General features: G+C 44.4%; 1 protein-coding gene across 6 annotated transcripts in view; it reads right to left on the reverse strand.

Moving 5' to 3' along the window:
- Window positions 1–24,690, reverse strand: part of SYT16 (synaptotagmin 16) — a 141,663-nt gene that overhangs the window by 20,755 nt on the left and 96,218 nt on the right. For 4 of the 6 annotated variants that reach the window (XM_037901130.2, XM_043549382.1, XM_043549380.1 and 1 more), the window contains one exon: window positions 8,322–8,534. The exons of 1 other annotated variant lie outside the window; for it this stretch is intronic. In XM_037901130.2, the coding sequence (XP_037757058.2) occupies window positions 8,322–8,534 (213 nt within the window). Of the gene's footprint in view, window positions 1–8,321; window positions 8,535–8,668; window positions 8,738–24,690 lie in introns of all 6 variants that reach the window. One more of the 6 variants, XM_043549381.1, reaches the window with a different exon arrangement.

Raw genomic sequence — 24,690 nt, forward strand, 5'->3', positions numbered from 1 at the left:
TAGAATGCCATCTTCAGAGATAAATGAAATACGCAGCAGGTTGCCTTTGGTTTGTATGGAGGTCTCGTAAGGCGGTTTAGAATCAGGTTAAGGTCCCTAGATAGGGTGGAGTGTCTAATGTGAGGGAAGAGATTCCATAGGTCCTTAATAAAGCTAGACAATACCGGGTGACCAAAAATGGAGAATCCCTTGACCCAGGGATGAAAGGCTGATATGGCAGCCAGGTGTTCTTTGACCAAGCTGATAGAAAACCCAGATGTCTACCGGCTGGATCTGAAATTTAGGATGAGGGAAAAGGGAACCATTTCAGGCTGGAGGTAGCGACAACTGCACCAATAGATGAATCTCTTAGATTTCTGCAGGTAAGCAATGCAGGTTGGTGTTTTCCTACTGTTTAATAACACCTGCTGTACAGCCAAGGTCCATCTGTTCTGAACCATGAGAGTGTCGAAGTGGGCTCCTCATCCTAAAAGGGATGAGTCAGTTAGATGGAGTTGGGCGACAGAAAGGGATGTCCACACAGACATAGAGTTGCTCCTTCCACCAGTCCAAGGAGTTCTTTACTTGCAAAGGGACTGTCACCTGCCTGTCTGAGGAGTCCTTCCTTGGAGAGTAGATTGTTCTGAGCCAATCCTTAAAGCAATGGAGGTGAAGCCTTGTGTGACTGGTCACAAAAGTGCAAGCTATCATATGGCCCAAGAGTTGAAGACAGTTCCTTATTGTGTGGTCTAAGACGGGGTTTCTCAACCCATGGGTCGGGACCCAAAATCGGGTTGCAGAATGTTTCAAAGGGTTGCATGGCTGCTCCTGTGGCACCTGTCCCACGGGGCTGGCTGGGCTCGCCTCCCTACTCCAGGCACTGCAACTTCTGGGGTCCCAGTGCCATTCAGGGTTAGCCCAGCCATCATGACCATGTGACTGGCACTGCAACCCCATGAGTCAGTTCACAATTCAACTCACACAAATTTGGTCCAGTCAGTGGAGCAGTGCCAAACCCGAGTGGCGCTGCAACCCCGGAGGTTGCAATGTCCAGAGCAGAGAGCCAAGCCCAGCCAGCTCCACAGCAGAGGAGCTGCCTCTGTGGGGTGAGTGCCAGGCAGGGCCCAGCCCCCCCGCTCCTCTAGGCACCAGGATCCGACTGAAATCACCCCAGGGGTTCCACCCCCAGACTATTTACGTAAAAGAAAAAATGAACACAAATCAGACGTCAAGAATGATAACATTCGAAAACCAGTTGGAGAACACTTCAGTCTCTCTGGTCACTCGATTACAGACCTAGAAGTGGCAATTCTTCAACAAAAAAAACTTCAAAAACAGACTCCAATGAGAGACTGCTGAATTGGAATTAATTTGCCAACTGGACACCATTAATTTAGGCTTGAATAAAGACTGGGAGTGGATGTGTCATTACACAAAGTAAAACTATTTCCCCATGTTATTTCCCCCCCCTACTGTTCCTCAGATGTTCTTGTCAACTGCTGGAAATGGCCCACCTTGATTATCACTACAAAAGGCTTTTTTTTCCTCTCCGGCTGGTAATAGCTCACCTCACCTCACCACTCTTGTTACAGTGTGTACGGTAACACCCATTGTTTCATGTTCTTTGTGTATATAAAATCTCCCCACTGTATTTTCCACTGCATCCATCCAATGAAGTGAGCTGTAGCTAACGAAAACTTATGCTCAGATAAATTTGTTAGTCACTAAGGTGCCACAAGTCCTCCTTTTCTTTTTGTGGATACAGACTAACACAGCTGCTACTCTTAAGACTATTTACTGGGTCACGACAGGCCATAAACATTTACAGATGAGTCCTGAGCCCAAAAAAGTTGAGAACCACTGATCTAAGGGCTTCGCTGAATTGTCTCTACCAGGCCTGAAAAGGTCACAAATCTGTCTAAAGGGTGTTATGCTCTGGTTGTCAGTAAGCCCCTATAAACTATCCTTTGTACCAGTACCTGAATGAATTTCTTTACGTTTAGCTGCAGGCCCAACTCCTGGAACAGAGCAAGGGCCATCTGGGTGGAAGATAGCACTGCCCTGAAGGAGCAGCCCTTGAGGTACAGGAAGACTAGGATCACTTTCTGCCAAAGATAAGCTGCCACTACTGCTAGGACCTTCGAAAACATCCCTAGGGCTGAGGATAGGCTAAAGGGAAGCATTCGGTGCTGGAACAGATCTTGGCCTATGGTGATTCATAGGTATTTCCTGTGAAATGGGTGTATAATTATATGGAAGTAGGTCTCTTGTAGGTCAAGGGATGAAAACCAATATATGTCCTCCATTAAAGGAATTATAGTTGCCAGAGTCACCATCCTGAACTTTTAAGGTTTTATGAACTTGTTCAAACAGTCTTAGATCCAAGATCAGCCTCTGACCTCTGTCCCTCTTTGGCACCAGGAAATATTTTGAGTAGAAATCCCAGCCCATGAGAGGAATGGACCAATTCCACTGCTCCTAGACAGAGGAGAGAGTCCATCTCTTGCCTCAGTAGAAGCTCACAAGAGGGGTCCTGAAAAGGAGTGGGAGGATTTGAACCCTTGACCAATCTATCGAAACTGCTGCTTAAATGATACCTGGATGGTAATGGAGGGCGGTTGGGCATTTCACTTCCTCTGAAAACTGTGTTTCTTTCTGGCAGTTCTGAGAGTCTATGGTACCTGGACAACTGAGTAGGGCGTGACCTCTTGGCAGTCTGTGACCTACTAAAACTTTTCTTGCTCGTTGGTGTGTAAATGCCCAAGTAACATAGGGTAACCCTGGAGTCCTTCAATGTGTGTGGAATTGTTCGTGGTCTCTGAGAAAAAGCTTATGACCATCAAAGGGAGGTCCTCTACTGTGTTCTGAACCTCTCTTGGAAACCCCAAAACTTGGGGCCATGATGCCCTGAGCATAACTGCTGCTGTAGAGATTAATCTGGCATTCTGCAGACATTGTAGATGTCAGGCACCATTACTTGCTTGGTACAGATGGTACTACTTGCCCTGGCTGAGCTGCTTGCATCAGTACTGGTGGCTGGATTAAGGCGCATGATGGAACCAATGGCTGAGTGAAATGCTTCGCTGTTGATGACAGGGGTGAACTCGATGGGTTCTGGTGCTCCATCTTCTTGTACTTGGAGCTCCAGGACTTCACAGGCCTGCTAGTATTGGAGGAAGAGTCCTTGGCTCCAATGGTATCCTCGGAGACTGAGGACCTCAACAGGGACCTGGTCTTTTCTGCAGCTGTCTCCTTAGAGTAAGAGTCCATGCTCCCCTTTCTGGGAGTCTCCCCAGCAGTATGCAAAGACTTCCCTTTCTTAGGGGAAGCATGCCTCAAGGTTGACCCGGCATGATGGATCTGTCTGAAGACAGATGTATTGGGGGGAGGGGAAGTCTCCTGAGCTGGCCCAGAGGGAGGTTGCAGGCTAACATTCCATGGTTAACAGTCTGAGCTTTATCTCCTGTTCTTCCTCATCCTTGACTTGAGGGCCAAACAGAAGGAAAACTCCCCTAGGCAACAGACACACTTGGAGTGCCCGTCGCTTACCGATATAGCCTTTGGGCAAGAGAGGCAGTGTTTGGAGCCTGGTGAGCCAGGCATTCCCCACCCAGAGAAGACAAGTCTCCCAGAGGAAAGAGAGGGAAAACAATCCTCTCACCTAAAACTAACTATACTAATCACTAAACACAAATTTACAACCATAAACTACAAGAAAAAACAGAGGGCTGAGTATGCTGTAGGTGGACATGCTAGGCTTCTGTCTCAGGCCAAGGTGGTAGAGAAAGATCTGAGGGTGGTTTGCCCATGCACCCCTATATCGCCTCGGTATCTGCCACAAGGTGGCATAAGGTTCATGTGCAGGCCGAACGGGCACTCCTAACTAGAAATCTTCGATCACAGGCTCGAAAGGCACATGCACACCTGAAGTGGAGCACCCATAGGGATACTACTCGAAGAAGAAGGTTAATTATTGAGGGTAAAATTATCTTCCTTTGTCCGAACTGTGAATTTCTTATCTCCAAAGTGAAGATCTCTACTCTTTATATACAGCACTTGTTCCTCTCCTCACACAGAATCTGCACTGGCAACTGCGAGAGTTCTGCAGGGTACAGCGTGGAACCCGGAGTAAAATTCTCTCTCCGTTTAGGCAGATTCCATTTATAGTTTAATCAGAATCATTTGTGGCTTAATCAGAAAACCAGGTATCTTCTGATTTTATACTCGTGAAACCGAAGGCAGGCTTTGTTCCAGACATAAATAAGCGTTACAGTGGTATAACTCATTTTCCTTCCTTGGAGTAAAATTAGTTACATCACTGTAATGCTGGTAAAAGTGACAAACTCAGAATGGAGTTCACTGTATTTACATAACCAGTAAGCCACAGCCCCTTTTTTTTAATCTTAGGGATTTATTTTCTAGTTCCTTCCAAGAACTGCACCATTCGTGTGGAAAGCAACATGATTTTTACTATCATATTTTTACTCAATTTCTTCTGCAAATAAAGAAACAGAAAATAAAAGCAAAAGCAAGACGGCAGAACAAGCAAGAAACAAAAGAAATGTCTGTATACAAATTTACTGAGACTGTACAAATATGGATTCTCCTTGAGGTGTTTAATTAGCAAGTCAGTGTCTTAGACACACTTTAAAAAGGGGGTCATCCATCAAAGCATACGCCACGCAGCAGACTTTCAGATAAAACATAACTGTAGTAATAAATTATCCCCAGGCAATTGTCTTGTGGTTTTGGACTCCTGCCAGGATAATATCTAGATCAATAATAGAGGAATTTTGAAAGCCTTGAAATATATTAATATAACAAACAACTTTCTCTAAGTGTTATGAAAGCAAATGTGGTATACAAGGCAAGTTTCAAGGGAAAGAAAAGTGCGATTCACCATTGACTATTTTAGGGAACAGTCTTGTTATTTCTTTAAATTTATGGTAGTCCTGTCAGTGATAACTGCGTGTGTATATGTGAGGGTGTATTTTGACACTGTAAGAAGTTTAGCAAACATCTGTGCCAGATCAGAGGAGAACTTACGAAGAATGAACTCACTGTACTATGGAAAACTATTTCTGCAAAAAAAAAAAAAAAAAAAAAAAAATTAAATCATGGACAACTGAAGAGGTATTGAAGGGATGGAGAAAGGAAGTACTGAGGTTCCAGTTCTCAAAAAAAGCAAACAGGAGCCCGATCCTGGCCATTATAACCACAAAAGTCTACTACTCTCATCACAACACAACTAATGGGTAAGAAAAACATTGGGGATCATCAGACAATGGAACAGATTATCAAGGGATATGGGAAAATTCTCCATCGCTTGGCATCTTTAGGACTGGATATCTTTCCTAATGACATGCTGTAATGTGATCACAAGTTGTTGGGCTGGATGGAGTCACCACTGGATGAAATTCTCAGACCTGTATCATGTAAGATGACAGACTAGATGATCACAATTGTCCCTTCTGGCCTTAAAATCTATTTATTTTTTAGGGTGATACACGGATGAATTTAAATCAGCAGAAACTTTCTGCTGAATATCAGGGAAAGCTTCTTACCAACAAGATGTAAAAGGACATGGAATAAGCCCTCCAGTTTAATGATGGATGCTCCAGCATTTGAAACTGTGATGAACTGGGAATATATCTATACAATTTGTGAATTGTGTGAGAGATTATGAACCCTGCATGTCAGTCTACAAACTCCATTTTGAATGTGCGGCCTTTTGTCTTCTCTGTGGTCTGTTTGCCACCATGCCGAGATGAAAATTCCCAAGGCTGGCAGCAAATGAAGGACAGTAGAAGGTAACTGACTCCTACGTTCCCAACTGTTGGACATCTACTCACTCTAGACACAGGACTGGTCCCCGCCTGGAAGAACTGGTTTAGCAAGGAGGAAGTCACCTTTGCAACAAAGTCACGGAACAGATTTGTGCTCATATGGTGAAGCTGGCAAGGAGGTCACCTGACATGGGGGCGGGGGAGGGGCTGAAAGTTTTAAAAGGGCAGAGGCTGATCTGCTCGGAGCCCGTTTTCTTCAGTCCATAACAGAGAGACCACTTACCATGTAACAGCCTGCATGAGACAGGGGACACACTGTCTGCCTGGACCCAGATAGTTCCCCCAGGACTCACAAGGAAAAGTGAGGGGCACTGCAGTTTCCGATGTTTATTGTTTTGAATGATCTGTCCTCTCCAGTGATTTCGTGATTAAGTGTAAAAGAGCATAAAAGTGTTAGACTGGGCAAAGTGTGTGAGCACATGTGCGTTGATAGCTTCACAATTGCTGCTGAAAGAGTAAAACTGAAAACCAGAAGCTTCACACTTTTGGGGTGGTCAGCGCTGGTCCTGGGGCCTATGGCAGGTGAGCTGAGACGGGGGCACTGACTGAGTCAGTGCCCAGGAAATGTGCCAGAGAGGAACCAGTGCTGCTGCCTGCTGAGGCTCCTGACGCTTAACACACTGCAGAGGATCCAGCGCCTTGCGAATGAGAGCAAGATGCTAAGCTCTTAGGAGGCTGCTGCTTTGTGGCTAGCTGGCCACTCCCCTGTCTTGTAAGTTACAGCACACTCTTTATAGCCCACAAGGGAGGAGGCATACCAGGAAGAAGGGAGTGCGGACCGAATACACCATGCACCAGCATTTTTGGGACCACTGCAAACAGTTAGCCAGCAGCTACTTTTTCTGCATGGCTGGACTGGAGAATCAGGACTTGGGTAAACTGTAGCTAGAGAGATGGGAAAGATAAACCTCATACAACTATCTCCATCCTGCAGCATCAAAGGAGGAGATGAGAGAGAGAGAAGAGGGGCAAAAGGATTGAAGGCAACAGAGTATTTAACAAAAGGCACTTTCCTGGGTTACTGAATGTCCCAACAGAAGATTGTGCAGTTCCTCACCAGATTGTGCTAATATTCGTGATCAGGAACAAAGCATAACTCACTGGAAGGCTTCTGAGGATCTGATCCAGGGAAGCTGGGTGCGATATATTCTGCGCAGTTCAAGAGGGAGAGGGACAAAGGTGACTTTCCACCATCTCTTTACACTCCTCTGATCCTTGGGCCAGCCAGGGGCCAACCTGGAGACTGGCATAAGCAATAGCAGCCTCAGGGCTTCTCTAATTTACATCTACATTCCTTTGGCCTCAAGAGGCCATTTCACCAACTGGGAAATACAAGAATGTAGAGACTATGGCCACACCCCCTTCCCCATCAGGAGTTAGGGGGTTGGGTGGCATATACCTGCAATGGTGACTCTACCCCAGCCATGGATTCCCCAGGCTGAGGGAATCCTCCATCATGCAGTCAGGCTAGCAGTACACTTGACTGAGGATCTGAGAATATCTAAAACATAAATAAGGGGGCGTTATTTGGAATAAAGGGTCTGATCTGCTTCCATTCAAGTAGACAGCAGAACTCCCAGTGACTTGAGTGAAAGCGGGACTGGGCCCTAACAGTTGGGTTTTTTTTTTTTAACACTTACAATAAATATTAAAGTAGTACTAATCCTAATGATTTCGGTTTATAAAGACAACAAAGGAAGTAACTGTAGTCCACATTATGATCTAACAGCAGTTCTACAGAGGGGCCTAAATCAAAATGATCATAATAATTAACAGGTAACTAAATATTTCAGAATCACAACTGTTTTGTGTAACTAAAACCACACAGGCAGTTTCCTGAAACTTTCCCATCAAAGGTTCTCCCAGACATGTCCTGTATCATAGAATGCCATTGTGCCGATCAATTTTGCACTTGGGTAAATGTTTGAAAACCATGCATGTTTGTTTGGAATATACAAAAGCCACTTGCAATAATAAACAAAGATTGGTCAAAAAATTGTTCCTTTTGATACTATAAATTTTTACCTTCTGTCGTTGCCTGCTATGTAGCGTATGCACTGGTGAATGATGTAACATAATTCATTTGCTATTTACCTGGTATTTGCAAAGCTGCTATAAAAGAAACATGCAATTTCTATTCAAAGGCTTGCTAAAACACACCATATTGATAAGAAATGCAGTTCAACAGATTTCATCGGGCAGAGTCCTACAGTCCTTACTCAGATAAAACGCCCACTGAAATGCATGGGAATTTTGCCTAATGATTAAGGAACCTAATCTAAAACCCATGCAAAGTTAATGGAAAGATTCCCATTGACTTCAGTAGGCTTTGGATCCAGCTCTAAGTCAGTACTTTAGGAATAAACTCCAGATGGATTTTAGCCTGAGCGATCAGAACCAAGGCTGCTCCTTCCCCAGAATAAAAGGACTCTCTCCATGTTAGGTGGCTGTGGATTCAAAGCAAGTGTTTTAATACTCATTTGAGATAGACAATACCTTCGCATTCAGATGCCTCGGTACTGTACTCCTCATGGCTGGACAGCAAGCGGTTGAATTTAGGTTTACGTTCTGAACCCGCTTGTGTTGCCTTTTCAGACAGCCCCGATCGAAAACTCTGCGAGCGTGACACAGAGATCGCAAACTGTTTAATCACCTCGTCGTCGCTATCTGAAGATGTGGTTAGCTCTTCATCCTCCCCATAACTGTTCACTGGGAGAAAAACACAACACGGGCTTTTGACAATTTCACAGGACTTGACACAAAAGTAGGAAAACATGGTACATTTTCAGTTCACTATTTACTTTGGGGGGAAGGAAAAGGAGAGCAATCAGACATATAACTACCATGGGGGAGCAGATGAGGCAGGCATGTTTCCTCCGAGTTTTTGAAATCTTTCTGGTGCCTCACTGGGTCTGCAGGAATCACAAGTGTCACTCCTGGCTTCCCATCCTGCAGATTCCCCCAACTTTTTTAAAATGTGATTGTTCCTCCCACACCCAAAACCAAAAAAAGGAAAACCATTATCTGTATATAACCATTAGCATATGCAGAGCCCAAGTAGTAAACACAGGACTCTAAAACCTTCTCAGCATTCCAATAATACCTCCTCAGCCCTCTGAAATAAAGACTACTGAGTGCAGAAGAAAGAAAACAGAGGGTTAATCTAGTCTTGGGTTACACCATGAACACGAAATTACAGCATCTAGCTAATAGGCATCACCAATTCTGCATTTCAGAGTCTGCAGTGGAACCTTCTGAGAACAATGTAAATTCTAACCTTTAAAGATGAAGATACACATCTGAACATTTTTCTGAAGCTGCCCTTCCCCCTCCTACCGACAATGCTGGCTTTGAATACGGGATCACTACGTTCTCATTAGTGTTTGAATATCCTTTGTGGGAGGCGGGGGGGGCGGGGAGGAAGAAGAGAGGAAAGGGAATCTGATGTCCCATACTTGGCCTCTTTTTTCAAATGAAAATGGAGATGAAAGTACAATGCCACACTGCAGATTCCCCAGCCATCTGTATCAGCAGAGGAGGAAGTTTTCATCTGTGAACTTGTGGGGTCAAGGGAGTTGTGGGTGTAATGGACAGCTGGAGTGTGTGTGTGTTTGTGTATGCATGTGAACACACCAGCTGTGAAGTGTGTTACTATTTTGTTACTTACTCTTGAGGATAAAGAATACAACAGTGGCTGCCAAGACTTGTTTCAATAATCCCCACTGCATATCCAAGCCACTGAACAAATGAACAATGCATACAAGTGCAAAAAGGTGGGGCCATTTTTCCATGCCAATGGCTGATTTTTTTAGGGGAAATACAGCTTCATCTGTATCCCACTCATACACAGCTACCTGGCTAAGATTAGGGAAATAGGACCCTGCTTCCACACATCCAAACTCCATTAAGTGTCTCCAATACTAATCCAATTAGAAATACCCCCACTGCTTCCCAAACCTACCTCCTTTCATGACAGTTGCCACAGGCCTGCCGTCTATCCCTAGGGCAGAACTCATGGGAACCAGGACAAGGGAGCTCTCAGTGGCTGTGAAATTCACCTCCACCAGGAATCTATCAGAAACTGAATCTCATTACGCTGAGGTTGTCTTATCGGATTTGCCTCTGTTGTCTCGCTTTGAGTAATATTGCCAATAACACCAGTATTGCTCTCAGAAATTGGTCTCCTGGTAGGTAAGTGGTATTTGCCTATGCCTCGGGGGAAGTCTCACTACTGTGGGGAGAAATAAATGTCCCCTACTTTGAGAAAATACACTATTTTAATTGTTTAATAGTTGTTTTGTAAATGGCGCTCAGTTACTAATGCTGGATCAATGAGCCCTCCTGAAATTTTAATGAGTTAAAAGGGCTTTTTTATTTTTTTACAGAATTGGGCAGGGACAGAACATCTAACTGCTGAGGTCAGTTCAAGCTTTATAAATCTCTCACAATGTCATGTACCGCATTAAATAAGTATCTGTATTATTTCCAGTCTTTACAATGGAGTGAATGCAAGTAGTTACATTTTCTTCCCCAAAAGTCAAGTACTCTCAGTTTCTGTTCCACAGAAAGCTTTTGCCTTAATTACTTTTGGTTTCAGTTTAGCTAGCAGGTACAGAGAGAATATTTGCTTCATTCAGACTTGTGCATTTAAAGTTGAAAAACTAACTGGGAGATGAAAAGGCAAGAAAGTGTTTTCATCAGTATTTTCATTAATGACTTGGAAAATGGAGTCAAGAATATGCTTATAAAATTTGCAGATGACACCAAACTGGGAGGAGTTGCAAGCACTTTGCAGAACAGGATTAGAATTCAAAATGACCTTGACAATTAGAGAATTGGTCTGAAATCAACCAGATAAAAATTCAGTAAAGACAAATGTAAAGTACTACACTTAGAAAAGAATAACTGGCTAGGTGGTAGTACCACTGAAAAGAATATGGGGGTTATAGTGGATCACAAATTGAATGCGAGTCAACAATACAAGTCCCTGTGTGGACCGTGTCACCACACACTCAAAATTTGGGGACTTGTAAAGCAGAAGTCAAAGTGTAACTGCAGCACTTGCTATGATGTGGGGTGCTATTTCTTAGCTGCATTTTAAAAAATACATGCTAATTAAATGCTAGAACTAGAGGGTCTAGAGCAAATGCCTGATATGACTTCTGCTGCTGAATCTTTGTCCTGGAATGAGACAGCTCCATAGATTGTCACGCTAATATCTTTATAATAATACAACCAAGTTTACTCATGGGAAAGAAAAAACTCAACAGTCAGATCTACAAATGCTCTGATTAGAAAGGGGGAAAAGCATTTTCAGAATCACCATGGAAACGTAAATAAAGGGCCCGTGATTACGATCTAAACTCGTGAAAGATGATGAACACATCTTGTGATTTGAAGATGTTGCGCAGTACATACATTTTAACTCATTTACTCATACACACGCAGCCTCTTTTACAAATCAAACCGCTGATCATTTCTAAAGGGGAGTTGGCAGTACAGTGCAAATACCACAGACAGTGTCTGCAAGGAATTTAAAATACATGTTCAATATTAAATCTAGGTTACAGACGTCCAAATACTACACAGCTAAAAACACCCAAGATAAACGGTCCAAGAATTCTTTATCATTACCAAGTATAAATAATCAAATATCTTTATTCAAAGCCCATACAGAAAAGAATGTATTTCACATAGCTGATAAAATATATTGTGAATGGTGTCAAATATATATATTTTGCATACCGCTCCCCACTTGCATGTTAAATGGTGGTTGTTTAAGCTGTGAGGTCAAGCACTTAGAACACAGTAATGCCAAATTTATCCTCCCCAGATAACCTTAATTCTTTCTTGTGTTTACCCATCCTGTGCTTTGAGGGGTTGATCCTGCTCCACTGAAGTCAATGGGAGTTTCATTATTGACTTCAATGGGAGCAGGATGATGCTCTGAATGAGCAAGCGGTCCAGTGGCAACAACAGTATGTGACCACGTAATTAAAGATTGTGTTGTAATGTATATGCATAATGCCTATGCCTGGCAAATCACAAATGTTCTTAGTACAGTGCCTGCTGCAGCAGTGGCAAGGACATGGGCCGGACCTTAGAATGTTCGTGCTCAATTATTATTTTGCTCTGTTGCCACAATTTCCCCATGGAACGCCAGTGACAGAAGAGAAATGGTGATTTTCAATAGTTTATAACTGAGCAAAATGTGAACTGAATTCCATACGACAATAGGGTGATAGCTCAAGGGCTTTACCCCTGCCAAATTTCAAAGTCTGGCTGCAAAAAATGGAGGTGTCATAGTTTGTCAAAACAAAGGTTGAAGGAATCTTTTAGAATGGAAATGTAAGGCAACCTAAACATAGATTTCAGAGTAACAGCCGTGTTAGTCTGTATTCGTAAAAAGAAAAGGAGTACTTGTGGCACCTTAGAGACTAACCAGTTTATTTGAGCATGAGCTTTCGTGAGCTACAGCTCACTAAGCTGTAGCTCACGAAAGCTCATGCTCAAATAAACTGGTTAGTCTCTAAGGTGCCACAAGTACTCCTTTTCTTTTTACTAAACATAGATGTCACTACCAGATCCCTCTTTAATTACAGGCCTGGTCTTCAAAGGGCCTCAACTTTGTCTACACTGGCACTTTAATCGTTAAAACTTTTGTCGCTCAGGCATATGAAAAAACAACCCCTGGAACAACAGAAGTTTTAACGACGAAAAGCACCTGTGTGGACAGCGCTTCGTCAGTGGGAGGTGAGAGCCTCAGACTCTCTTTTTACACCTTCAACCAACTGCTAATAAAACTCATTGGGAGTGCAAATGAGGGAATGTAGACGTTTGATTACCTCACCTATAGCTACACAGGTAGTTAAGTGTCCATGTGTCTTCATTTGTCCTAACAATTACTTGTGGACCCAAAATGATTGTCCAAAAGGAGACCTGGTTTAAAAAAAAAAAGTTAGGCCTAAAATGTATTTTAAATATATAGAAACTGGGCCTCTCTGTAATATATTAAAGCTGTACCGTTTCAGGATCGTGTTTTTTGTGAATTTAAATACTGCAAAGAGTACCTGATTCAGGTAATGCATTTGCAGTGGCAAGAGAAGCTTCCATCCCTATCAACGTAACTCAGCCCTTAGAAGGACTTGGATATGGCCAAGCCCATTCATTTTGTATGCTCTCTAGTGAGCCTGTCAATAAGAGTGCAAATTAGTGCCAACTGTTCCATCATGCCTCACACCCCCGATAGGTGAGTGACCGTGACATCTTATTGCTGCACTCGGCCCACTACCTTGACTGAACAGAACTAAGCAAATAACTGATTTTCTCGGTTAGTTGCCGAACTGAAAATCCTAAACAAAACAAAAGAAGAGGTTCATTCTGAACCAAACCTGGTGTTTTTTTCCTTGCCAAAATGACCAACCAAATAAATTTTGTTCAGGTTGAACAAAACAACATTTTCAAAATGAAACGGTTCATTTTGAAACAAAATGTTGAAATGGTTCATTTAAAAAAATTTCACTGTTTTGACTTCTTCAGAAACATCTTCCTCATTTTTATTTAGCTGAAACTATTCATAGCATTTGATTCAAATTCACAAATAGTTTCAGTGGCCCCCAAAACTGTATTTTTTGGTGAATTTACTATATACTGAACATTTTTTGCCAGCTCTAGTCATGAGTCAGGTTTCTTCCAGGCAGGGACCTTGTACAAGCTATATGCAACGTGACGCACCTACCATAATTCTGAGTACTGGGCCACTTTACCTGTATCCTTCTTCCAGTTCCCATATCTGGATGTAAATTTGAAAGAAAAAAAAAAAAAAAAAAGGGACTCAGATCCAGACATGCCAAACCTGCGGGAAAAAACACAGAAATCGGGCTTGTTTTTGGCTTAATTGGCTTGTGAGTTGCTTGTTGGCTAGTTTTTGGCTTGTAGCTTGTTTGGCTTGTAGCTTGTTGCTTCTCTTTTTTGATCAGCTCCTGGCAAGCAGGCGTAAGGGGGGGGCAAGCAGGGGAGAGAATCAGGGATGCACAGCAGGCCCACCCAGTCCCAGACTGCAAGCCAGGTGGGTCAAGTCAGATAGAGGTTCTTAGGGATTGGCTTGTTTTGGCCTTGTTTTGAAATGGGATTAGCTTGGTTTTTGACTTATTGTGAAAGTTCGGGGTGCTTATTTACCGCATGAAAGTTGGCAACTGTGCTCAGCTCCAAACCACCCCCTGCCTGGGCTTCTGTAACCGCTAAATGAAAAGGTAAGCAAGAAGTTTTTGCAAAAGCAAAACTGCCCCTGATTTTGCCCATCTCTACTGTGTGTTATGGGTTTTCATTAAGCATGAATTAGTAGCAATTAAAACACTACAGATGGGGCCTATATGTAGGAAGGCCAGTTTTCATGACCCATCCTTCCCTCATAATAGAAAAGAAAATTGTTTATACTTCATATATGTAACTTTCTCATATATTTTCTCTAGCAGGCTCTACGGCACAATGGCTTGCTATACCACCACCCCCCCCCCCCACCACTCCTTTTTTCTTTTTTTTTTTTTTTTTTTTAAAGATGCTGTTTACTCTTCTAATGTAAAAGCATCATTTTGCAAACTCTCTTTGCAAAAGATCACCTAGCAACAAAAGTCAGACTTTACCCCAGATTTTTCCATTAAGTAGAAGGGAGCTTTCTTAAAATGGAGTCGTGTTTTTTCCCAGAACTATTTCACTATTTGCAGAACTCCAGCTGGTACATTGAAATGCATTGAAACTCCTCAGAACTTTCACTCTGGTTCACCATGAGTGGCGCTTCGCTATACCATAGTTCTTATCAGCTGGTTCCTGTGTATTGTTGCAGGGGCACACCCACCACCATTCTTTGTTTGCTGATTAACAGGGCGGGAACAAATTCCCTAGCTAAGATATTTGTTTAGGGCTGCTAAGAATTACTATTGCACTGCAGCAAGGCAGATATTTATTTTTCCACTTAATATAATTTTTTTAACGACATAAGCTTTTGGTTAGTTACAGTGGGGCTGATTCATCACAGCCTAACCCTAGTTCTATACAAGCATAACTCCATTGATTTCAATGGAGTTGCACTCCCAAGGGAAAAAAAACATTCAAACAAGGCAGTGGTGAGCAGTGTTTATATAACTACAGTACTGTATTTTAGCAATATGAGCAGGCCCCTAACTTGAGACCACAAAACTAACTGGGATGCGGGGCTTGGACGAACCTCAGACCTTTCGCCAAACTGAACTAAGTCCACAGGTGTTTTTACAGGTTGGAGATCGGGTTGTTTAAGGTGACCCCATTTCAATCAGCCCTCAGACTCTTCTCTTCACCATCCCCACAGCTTCCTATGGCTGACTAGCTGGCCTCTGGCTTCTCAGGAGGGCCCTGATCCAAAGCTCTCTGAAGTCAGTGGACTGTCCTGCCACACATCCCCCCGCCCGTACCTTAAACGTGTACAGTTCCGTACAGTACAGCTGTGGTCTCTGCTGAGCCCTGCTCTTCTGCGCACCATTCACATGAACTTTTGGCTTGATATGATCTAGACTGCATTGCAAGCCAGAAATGAGAGGTGAAGGCACAGGAACCCAACACAAATTCCTCTTAAGCCCCCAGTGTCTGGACAAGAGGAGAAGGGAGATAGTCCCATGGACCTGGATAGGAATGGGAAGGAGAGTCCCATGGCCCTGTTGGGAGACAGTAAGAAGAGGCGCTCACTGGCCTTTGGTAAGATTGGACCATTATCTGAACTTCTAAAACTCCCAAATCTTTTGAGACTTGTCCACCACTGAACTATACACAAACATGAGTATGCATCTCCTTAGCTCAATCTGGGGAAACCATCTCAGAAACACACAAACACCACCTCCAATAAAACAGCCCAATTACACCAACTTGCTAGTAGGCATCCTATAACCGTCAACTGCACGTTTTTCCACATATAATCCCAACTAGTCCAAGCAGAGGAGTGAGTTACCAAATCTTCATCTGCGGATCTCATTGTCCTCAGAGATTCATGGCACGATCCTAAAAGTTGTCCAGATTTTGACTAGAACAGGTCTTAATATTTTCATAGTTGAGTTCACAGAGCCAGAATATTGTCTCATGAATCATATATTAATACATTCCCCAACAAACGGGACATCTTGGAAAGTTAAGAATCAGAGATACTAGAATTAGAGATAAGACATTCATACAACCTGCAGTCTGTGTTCTAAATCTAGATGCTATAGAAAATTGACTCCTTGAATGAAGTGGCCGAATGAACCAGTTTAAGTGTTGTGACCTAGGGCTTGGATAAGCATCCAGAAGTCCATGCAATCTTACTCCCCTCCTTCAGATCCCTCTCAACATCCATCTCTTCCCATAGTTTATCTCCAGCAATGACTCAAGAGTCCCATATCACCCTAACAACATCTAAAGGCAATTCTAAATTATGCCAGCTGCCAATGGTCAATTACAACAGCCAGGAAATGATGGGGCACAAGATAGCATTAATCATACCCCCATACTAGAGAGATGTAGCCGTTGTTGTATCAGCTGTGAGCTACAACAGTTCTCCATGCACTGGGATGATCCTCCAGAGACCGGAGAGCCTGGCTTTAGAGCTGCTTATGCCACTGGAATGGTGCAAAACAGCCAGAATGCCACTGAGGATCAAGGCCCAAGTCCCAGAGAGTGTTCTGTTTTGTAACGTTTGCTTGCAATCAACAATTTATGGAGTGACCTTCTACAAACGGGGCCAAATTAATAAGAATTGAAACTACAAACAGAAGAAAAAAAGGAAAAAAACTGTTTCAGTCGTTGCAAAAAAATACAACGTTCTATTTCTGCAGACAACATTGTTAGTGTTGTACAAGTCTGCTTGTTACTTCACACATAATGCAGTGAGATCATTCCCACCTTGTATAGAGCAGTAGTAGAAGGAGATGAGAGGTGAAGAGGCAGGTTTTCAATGAGAGATGCAACATTTCTCAGATGCTGCCAAAATGGTAAATGAAGTCTCAAGTCCTAAACAATTTCCCAAAGGAAGAGAGAGGCACAGCTGCCATATGGGGAGTGGGAAGAGGATGCTGCTTGGCAAAATGGCTCAGAAAACACATGCACAAATACACACACACAATTTGCTCTGTAACTGTTGTGAATCATAACGCCCATGTTTTCCTTTTAAATAAATTCCTCTTAGCTAATAAATAATTAGAACAGACGATCAATAATAGATTAGGTTGTGTAACTTTATACAACCTACTCACCGGTAAACATAGAAGACAGAGGTCTTGCAAAGTATACCTTGGTTATCTTCTGTTCTCATGTCTGTTAGGTAGATAGGAGGCAGTGTGTCTACTATAAAGGGCCATGAGCTGGGATTCAGGATATTTGGATTCTATCCTTGGCTTTGTCATTGACCTGGTGTAACCTTGGGCAAGGTCACTTCAACTCTACATACCTCTGCAATACACACCCTACAATATACAACTCTTTGTAAACTTTTTGGAGAAGCAACTCTCACTATATGTTTGTACAGTGTGTTGCAGAGCCACCCACCTCGCCTGGCTTTGGGCTAGCTGCTGCCTCAGTTTCTCCTCAGTTCCACGGACCAGTTACCTACCCACATTCTCCACCACATGGAAGTGTGCTGGCCTGTACCCCAATCCAGGAAGGGCTGACACCACACCCCAGGTCTTTCAAGCCCTTCTTACCAGGCACAGTTTTATTAATTCGAACAAGACCCCAGAAAGTGGCAAAAAACTCACAACCAAAGCATTAGGCTTACCGGTTAACCGACGTTAGCTGTTAACCCCCGGCTGTGCCGTGTCGGCCGGATCCCAGCCCTGGATCCAAGATCCCTGCCTTCGCCGGCCCCCGGGCCCACCTGCGCCGATCCTGCCCACGCCACGCCAGCCCCCAGCCCCGCAGCACTGGACCCCAGTCCAGGCCTTGCCCCACCAGCTGGCCAGATGACCCCAGCCTCATGGCCGGTCAGCCGGCCCCAGCCCCTGCCTCGCTGGCCAGAGCAACCCCAGCTCCTCTCTCTCTAATCAGTTAACCGTTTAAATGATAGAATTTTAATTGTTTAAATGGTTAACTCTTTAAATGATATTTACATTCCTACTTCAACTAAGCCTTCTCAGCCCTTTTATAGGTAACACCTGAGCTCTTCCCAGATGGGTCTGATAATCAAACAGGGCTGGCTGGCCCCAAGACCCTGGGCCTTTGAAAGGGCAGACTCCAGGGCCTAGCTCAATGGGCTCCCATTTTGGTTGATGCCCCTCTAGATGCCACCATAATACAAATAGTAAGTCTTGTTACTGATTAATCAGAAACTTTTTCTCTCAAAGGGATTTATCCCATCAGCCTACGATAACTGTTCTTGCGTGACTGACTATTGGCCATCTATAGATTTTTTCCACATTTCACAAGTTAAGGTCCTTTGTATGCACTTTAAATCCCAAGCAAGAGACCCACAGCAAAATCATGGAACACTGTTACTGCTAGACAGCAATGACCAACAGCTACCCAGTTCCCTGCTATTCTCTGAATAGGCAGCTTTACCCTTTCTACCTCCTTCTTCTTCTCCTCATTCTGCAACATACAAATACTGGTTTTCTGAACTATGCCTTCGGGGAACTCTGACATCAACAGGGTCTGAAATGCCACCTCGACTTTTGGTGTCTAATCTGAGCCACGTTGGGCCTGGTTTATGAAAGGTGAGATACAGCCCCCAGTGCTCACTGATTCTGCTAGCACGGCAGAAAATCAAGCCTAAGGTATTGCAAGGTGGGCCCCCAAAAATGGAGGCGCCCAAAATCACTTGTCACCTTTGAAAACCGTGTCTTCAGTCTCTCTGTGCCTCAGTCTTCCCATCTGTAAAATGGGCTCACTACCGACCTTCCCCACAGGCCTATTGTGAACTTCATTCCTCTTTGCACAGTGCTTTGACATCCTGGTTAGAGGGTACTTTATAATTGCAAAGAATTGTCCATTGGTATTATTCTGCAAATCTTAACACTTTCAAACAACAGAAGAGATTGAAATTATGTAAAAGGGAAAACTTTAGAAAAAAAAATGAACCCCATTACTACACACACAACAGATGTGTGTGTGCACATTAATTCTGAGTGGATGCTATACGTTTAAAAACTAAACCACCAACTCAAAAAATCAGTGGACACAGCTCATTTCCATTGCATCATTGAAGAAATCTTCAGACTCCCACAAAATCTTCTCGAGATACCAGATATATATCCCAGCTTGTCCTTGTGCTCTCTTCCACTCTGGTAGCAAAAATTTTCTGTACATTGCCTTTAATTCTCTTTATTCACTCCTAGTGTTCCTATTGATTCAGTGTGGCCTTTTAGCACTTCCTTTTTTGAATGCAAGGCACTCCTGACTTATAAAGGCTCCAGAGTACGCATTCCAACCAGAGTTCTTTCTAAGTTCTTACCAATGAAGCTGCTACCTTCCTTGGAATCTTTACACTGAGACTGGCTGTCTTTCTAAAAGATATTCTTTAGTTCAAAACAAGTTTGATGTAGACTGCAAGCAACGGGGCAGGGATCTTTTTCTCATTATATGTGTAAAGTGCACAATGGGAACCAAGTCTCTGTTTGGGGCCTCTTGCTTCTACAAATACTAATAAATTGGGCTCACTCCGAAGGGAAGAATAATTCCCTCCATAACAATAATTATTAGTTGAAATTCTATGGCCTTTGTTATGTGTTATGGGAGGTTAAACTAGATAATCATAATGGTCCGATCTGGCCTTAAAATCTATAATACTTTAATATCCTTGAGCCTTTTAGTATCTGTCTACACTAAGAAAATACATGAAAGCTAGCTATCATGATGTAGCTTCTCGATGTAATCCTCAACATTTTCCCTAGAGCAGATACAAATCTACTCCTCCTACCTGAATATAGCTGGGTCAGGTTCATATAATCATATATTTTGAGGCCAGAAGGGATGATTACACTATCATAACATAGACCATAGAATTCCATTCAGTTACTCCCGTATTGAGCCTAATAACTTGTGTTTGACTCAAGACTTCTCTAGGCGTAAACACGTGTCTAGGATGAGGTCGCTAATCTCGGTGTATTTTCCTAGTGAGGACAAGCCCTTTTGTGCATGTGTGATCACACCCGGAAATGTAATCTTCAATTTCTAAATTCTAAATGTCATTCACAGATTATATAGAGGGCCCAGCCCACAGCCTGCCTACGGATGAATGACACCTGGCTCAGCTCCAGGTCCTTGGACAAAAACCAAGTCTAAACAATGCCAACTACCAAGGATAATCTGGCACTTCTTCCCGGCAGTCTCTTGCTTTCGGATTCCTAATGCCAAACCAGATCCCTTGGGTAATGATAAACCTTCACATTTTCTAGTTTACTAAGGTCTGATAAAGTCATTTCAGTGTGATCTGAATGTAGTCTTTAGCTGGCATGGATCTTGCCTTATTTCAGAAAAAACAAATGAAAATCTTGGTTTTGCAATGTTAAGGTTGCCTCCTGAGAATTTCCTGATTTAGTGCTTGCTCATTTATATTGTAACATTGCGAACACAGTGTCAGATTGACAGCCCTGGAGACTCTTCATTCGCAGAACTGGCACTAGAAGTACATGCTTCCCCAACGTGATCTAGAGGATTCAACTCAAGTGGTATTTCAGGCCCCACGCCTATTCCAAATTCAGCCTCTCTACGGAACCTGTCAACTCGTGTTCATGATGAGTGTGGGTTTCTGTTTGTGTGGGACATTCGTCCATTGGCAAGTAAGCTCTGACCACCATATTCATTTCACACAAGTGCCTAACAGCCATCGTAGCATTTTGGGATATTTCTTATTTGAACTAGATTCAAGCCGGTGATGTTGGCCCATATTCCCATTGCCAATTCCCTAACGCAGGGGTCGGCAACCTATAGCACACAAGCCAATTTTTAATGGCACGCTGCTGTCTGCCAGACCCGGGCAGACAGCAGAGTGCCACTAAAAATCCTGCCCGGCCCGCTCTTTTCCGCCCCCCGCTCTCTCCTTGCAGGGCAAGCAAGCTTCCCCCTCCCCCGACCTCTTCCCCCAGCGTGCTGGGTTCCTGCCCCTCCTTCTCTCCCTCTCTGCGGCCAATCAGCTGATGGCCCTTGCTTCAGAGAGGGAGAGGTAAAAGCAGAGCCCCAGCACGCTCTCTGCTCCGGGGACCTTGGGAAAGGCGTTGGAATCAGGGCATACCCCCTCCAGCCCCCTGCCATGAGCCGCTCAGGGCAGGGGGCTGGGAGCACCCCTACTACCCCAGCCCACACCCCCAGCCCTCTGCCCTGACCCCTGAACCCCCCCACACACCCCAGCCCTCTTCCCTGACCCCTCCACCCCCCTCACACACACCCAGCCCTCTGCCCTGACCCCTGAACCCTCCTCACACACATCCAGCCCTCTGCCCTGACCTCTGCACCCCCCCACACCCCAGCCCCGTGCCCTGACCCCAGCACCTCTCCCACAACCCCAGCCCTGACCCCAGCACCCCCCCCCACAAACCCAGCCCTGACTCCAGCACCCCACACACATACCCAGCCCCCCCAGTCCCCTGCCCTGACTCCTGCACCCTCCTCAAACACCCCCAGCCCCCTGCACCCCCCTCAAATACCCAGACCCCCACACCCCATGCCCTGACTCTTGCACCACCCACATCCCCACTCCCACCCTCAGCACCAAACGGGAGCTCCTGCATCCCCCCCCACACATTCCCACCTGCACCCCTCGCACCAAATGGGAGCTGCCCAGGTAAGCGCTCCACACCCAAACCTCCTGCCCCAAACCTGAGCCCCCTCCCTCATTCTAGCTCCTGGCCAGACCCTGCACCCCAACCTGCAGCCTGCTCCTTCACCCCCAGCCCTGTTCTCAGCACACTCCCACCCTCCTCTCAGTGCAGAGAGAGGAAGAGAATGGCTAGAACCAGGGAGAAGGTAGGTACCTACTCTGTGTGGACAGGGCCGGGACTCCAGACCAGCAGCGGGCTGAGCTGGGCCGGCAGCCAGGACCCTAGCTGGCAGGAGCCGGCGGACGGAACCCCAGACCAGCAGCAGTCTGCGGGCAGCGGGCCGAGCTGCTCAGCCCACTGCCAGTCTGGGGTCCCGGGCACCAGCCCCGCTCAGCCCACTGCCGATCTGTGGCTCTGGCTGCAGACCCCTTGCCAGCCGGGGTCCCGACCGCAGGCCTCGCTCAGCCTGCTGCCGGTCTAGATGAACAGAACCCCAGGCCAGCAACGGGCTGAGCAGGCTGGCGGCGTAAGATCAGCATTTTAATTTAATTTTAAATGAAGCTTCTTAAACATTTTGAAAACCTTGTTTACATATGACAATAGTTTAGTTATATAATATAGAGACTTACAGAGAGAGACCTTCTAAAAAACGTTAAAATGTATTATTGGCACGCGAAACCTTAAATTAAAGTGAATAAATGAAGACTCGGCACACCCCTTCTAAAAGGTTGCCGACCCCTGCCCTAACCCAACAGGCCCCTCTTTTTACTCACTACTAAACCATCCCATCACTTGTTTTCTGCAAGGGATTTATAAGGACTGACTTGGTTCTTATGCTATTTCCACTAGAGTCTTCAATAATAGGCACCTACAAACAGGAACCAAGATCTTGGTTTACAAGGCAGTTGTCTCACACCCATAGAGAAGGGTGGGGATGATATGGGAAACTGACAGACGACATCTCAAGCAACTGGAGCGATTCCAGCAGCGCTGCCTCAGGAGAATTCTCAGTATCAGCTGGGAAGACCGATGCACTAACATCAGAGTTCTCTCTGCAGCCAACATCAGCAGCATGGAAGAGCAGGTCATGAAATACCAACTCCGCTGGGTTGGCCACTGTGTACGTATGCCTGACGCTCGCCTCCAGAATCAAGTGATCTTCTCTCAGTTAAGTCAGGGAAGAAGGGCTTTCAGAGGGCAGCGAAAGCATTTCAAAGATATATTGAAAGTACAGCTTAAAAAGAGAGGCATCAACCCAACAAACTGGGAGGACTTGGGGGGGAACAGAACACAGCTGTGCCACATCATACACCAAGCCACAGCTCACTTTGAGAACAGACGTGCTCCTGAGACAGGGACGCGACAAAGGAGGAAAGAAAGGGCACAACATTCCAGCCAACAACTAGGTCTCCTCCAAGATCACAACTGTCACTTCTGTGGGAAAATTTGCAGGGCAAGAACTGGGCTCCTCAGCCACTTAAAAACGCACCAATGAACCCCCTTGGCAGACATCATCCTCGCATCAAGGGACAGCCGAAGAAGAAGGTTTCCTCCACGCTGGTGCTAAGCTGGTGTGACAGAGGAATATGGAGTAAGGCAACTGAGCTTCAGTTAAATACTGATGGGGTATCCAGTCTCCAGTGCGTCTTATACAGATCTCATATGTATCTAGTTTTCTGACAATGAACCAAAAGTGACCAAAGTGAAAGAGTGCTAGAACTTCTCAATGCATCTGTGGTACAACAGCATTTGCATCTCTTAGTTATAGACTGGGGGCTCCACGCAGGGATTCCCTGGCAGGCGAACCTGCGCCACAGCAGCTCAGCATGTGCCACGTTACCTATCAGCAGTGTGATCTGAGAACTCAAAGATTTCAATGCTCAGATACTTAGACCCCTTAGCCTAGAAATGCCTTTCAATAATCTACGCTTGGAACGCACTGAGGCCAGCAGAAGGGCTACTTTAGAAAATAGGGAGCAAGTTTCTTGAAAGCAAAAAGAAAAAAAAAAAGGTGCCTGAAAACCATCTGCTAAAAAACTTATTTGATAAAAATCGGCCTTTTCCACCCAATTTTTAACTGCAATTATGTCATCTTTACTTCACCTAGCAAAAGGTGATGTTTTTCCACCAAAAGGCTTTTCTTTTGCTGCTGTTTTTTTAAAACCAGCATAGCCTATATTAGGATCACCCGGTAATGGGTCTCTGTGCCTATTAATCATCTGTGGCTGCTAAATGAAGTGTATCTATTTTCTCTGTTACATTACTATTGGCAACCAGGTCTTCAGTAAGTGCCCAGAAATATTGCCATGGCAACAAAAAGCATTCAAGCATCACTCTTGTTTTGTGCCAATTTAGCTTTAAAATCTTCTGTTGTAAAGGAGAATATGGCACATTAAGTACAATAAAATCAAGATGCAATGTTCTGAAAAGAGTCCAAGGATAAACAGGAAACATGTATTTTACAGGACCAAGGGAAATAATGCCAAACGCAAGATGAAAATTTTTCAGAAGTTTAATATTTATGCTAGTGAATGACTCTCCTTTACTGTATGCCAGCCAGCCCATATGCTCACTTATGTTGTCATTTAGGGTTAGGAAGAAAGCTAACAGAAACAAGGATACCTCTTACATTTCCCTTGATCATTTCAATCCAGATCTGAAATTTGAAGTTGTCAGGGTATCCCATCTTCTCACATCTCAATTATCAACAGATCATTTCATATGCTCAGTGTAAATCAACAGATCCAAAGAGCAACGGGAGAGATGAAGGAGGGGCATGTATATTTAGGAAGGGGTATACCACACTTTGGGTAGCAGAACATGTTCAATCACATCCGAGACAGGGGAAATTTAATAAAAAAAAAAATCTCAAGCAAGACACTTTCAATCATGGTTCAGTGCTTTCACACTTTATAGCAAGCTGCTGCAATGTATATGTTTTAGATAGCTCTGAGATGAAAGAAGCCAGGCCTTCATGCCATATCTTGCCCTTGATCCATGCCTGCAACTTCACCGCCATCAATCAAGTCATGAGGGCACAATATGGTCAGTAGTGCAGTGCATAGTGGAGGAAAAAGCACTAGGATTGTGGAAAGCTGGTGTTTACAGGTGAAAAG

The sequence above is a fragment of the Chelonia mydas genome, chromosome 6, assembly GCF_015237465.2.
Source record: "Chelonia mydas isolate rCheMyd1 chromosome 6, rCheMyd1.pri.v2, whole genome shotgun sequence".
Classification (NCBI taxonomy): Eukaryota; Metazoa; Chordata; order Testudines; family Cheloniidae; genus Chelonia; species Chelonia mydas.